This window comes from Apium graveolens, chromosome 2 (assembly GCF_009905375.1).
Source record: "Apium graveolens cultivar Ventura chromosome 2, ASM990537v1, whole genome shotgun sequence".
NCBI lineage: Eukaryota > Viridiplantae > Streptophyta > Magnoliopsida > Apiales > Apiaceae > Apium > Apium graveolens.
In genome coordinates this window covers 298,379,413-298,381,738 of record NC_133648.1, presented here as the reverse complement: position 1 = coordinate 298,381,738, position 2,326 = coordinate 298,379,413, and the positions used below count along the sequence as shown (strand labels likewise).

Below are 2,326 nucleotides of genomic sequence, written 5' to 3'. Positions count from 1 at the left end.
TAAGATCCAGATCTCCTCAGATGAATGGGAGGTCAAGGCTCACCAGGAAGAGGATAAGGTTGCTGTCTTAGAGAAAAACACTCCAAGAAGTTGAAGAGGAGAAAGATGGAGTGGAGGACGCTTAGGGATGCATATCACAGATCCAACAAGTTTGCCCAGATGATGGACGACCATGAAGACCGGATGCGCCTTATGAACCTGGCCTTAGGATGACAAAGGGGCGTTAAAGACTTTCATAGCTTGTATACGGACGTGATCGACCCGAGCCTCTTCACTTGCCCTCAGGAGGTTCCTTTTATGGACCCATCCGAGCAGGCCTCAGGGTCTATGCCCGAGACTTCCCTCGGGGGTTCTGGTTCGAAGGGTAAGGCTCTTTCAGGAAGCCCCCAGCTCTAAAGCGGCCCTTTATGGGAATATCAGGGAGCCGGTTCCAGGGAGCGGCAGTTCTTCCTCCGAAGTCGGTTCAGATGAAGATGGTGAGGAAGAGGATGAGGAGGTCACCCGGGGAGAGGGGAAAGACAAGGAGGAGGAATCTTCTGAGGAGTGATTTTGATATCCTTGTATGGCTTCAGATGCCACATGTGCCTTTATTTTTAGAACTTGTTTATTTGACCTATATTGATTTGTAACCTATTGGTCCTTCAGGACTTACTTTGTGATCCTTCGGGATCTTTATTTATGCATTTCATTTGGTTTTATTTTATACTTATCTTTTATTTTCGGCATTTAGTCCTTCAGGACTTGCATTATTTAGATGCACGTACTTAAATAAATTAGTAGACAAGATGATAGAAACAAACTTGCATAAATAGACAGTATCTCTGAAAAAAGGGTTCAACCCTTACATAACATGGCTTCGTAGACCTTATTCATATATTTAATATTAAGTACTAGGAACATGTTACGAGTGTCCTAAACAAAATAAACCTTTAGGTTTGAAGCGTGCCAACTACGGGGCACTTCATTACCATTCAAGGTCTCTAACTTGTAGGATCCTTGTCCTAATGTCTTCCTGACCGTATAAGGCTCTTCCCAGTTAGGGGCTAGCTTTCCTCTCTCCCCGAATCCCGACACCACAATCTTCCTCAAAACCAAGTCTCCTTGCTCAAAGAACCTTTCCTCAACCCTTCCATTATAATAGAGGGAGGCTCTTCTTTGATACTCTGCATTACGGGCGTTGGCCTCATCTCTGACCTCGTCAATGAGATCAAGAGCGAGCCTCATGCCTTCTTCATTGGTTTCTGGTTCATAAGCTTCGACTCTAGGTGATCCATGGGTGATTTCTAGGGGCACCACAGCTTCGTCTCCGTAAGCCAACATGAATGAGGTAGCTTTAGTTGTCACATTATAGGTGGTACGATACGCCCATAGTATAGGCAGTCACTTGTCTACCCAAGTGTTTCTCGAGCATTTAACCCTTTTCTGAAGTACGTCAAGGATGATTCTGTTAGCAACTTCTGCCTGCTCGTTTACTTGTGGGTGTGCAAACGAGGTGAAGCAAAGCTCTATACTGTTATCGTCACAATATTCTCTAAACTTTGCATTATCAAATCGTCGCCCATTGTCTGTGACAAGGATGCAAGGGATACCAAATCGGCATATCACATTTTCTCAGAAGAATTGGGTAATTTTCTTGGTGGTTATCTTGGTTAGTGCCTTAACCCTAATCCACTTTTTGAAGTAGTCTATGACTACCACGATGAACTTCCTCTGTCCCGACGCCACAATAAATGGACCAAGTATATCCATTCTCCATATTGCAAAAAGGATGTGCGTGCTGATGGATGTAAGCCTCTCTAGGGGCTATCGAACTATTTGAGCATCTGTCATATTTTTTTACATAACCCTTTGCATCGACTAATATAGTTGGCTAGTAGAACCCCAACCGAGTTATCTTGTGAGCGAGGGCCTTGACCCAAGTTGTTATCCACAAATCCCCTCATGGGCTTCCTTAAGTGCTTCCTCTGCTTCAAGAGGTCTCAAGCACTTCAAGTATGGAATAAAAAGGACCTTTTGTAAAGAAGGCCTTCAATCAATGAATATCTCAATACTCTTACCCATAACTTGTGTGCCTCCTGGGCATCATCGGGGAGCCATCTAGTCTCAAGGTGGGTTTTGATGGGATCTATCCAATAACTTGCCACACCAATTGGTGCTATCAAATTTATGACATGTATAATAGGGGTCTTCAGGACCTGGAAGTAGATACTTCTCGGGTAGTTCTCGATTTCAGACGCGGAAAACTTGGATAGGGCATCGGTCGTAGTGTTCTCCTCTATGGGAACGTGTTTCGCATACCATTAATCAAACTGAGTCAGTATTCCCT

General features: G+C 44.2%; 1 protein-coding gene across 1 annotated transcript; it reads right to left on the bottom strand.

The window, feature by feature from the left end:
* Window positions 1-912: 912 nt before the first annotated feature.
* On the bottom strand, window positions 913-1,320 carry LOC141702482 (uncharacterized). The gene has a single exon (XM_074506143.1). It carries the CDS (start codon window positions 1,318-1,320, stop codon window positions 913-915), a length of 408 nt encoding a protein of 135 aa, XP_074362244.1.
* Window positions 1,321-2,326: the final 1,006 nt, after the last annotated feature.

Bases quoted from the DNA above. Each gene is read 5' to 3' on its own strand.
- LOC141702482 (XM_074506143.1), bottom strand. From the start codon at position 1,320: ATGTTGGCTTACGGAGACGAAGCTGTGGTGCCCCTAGAAATCACCCAT.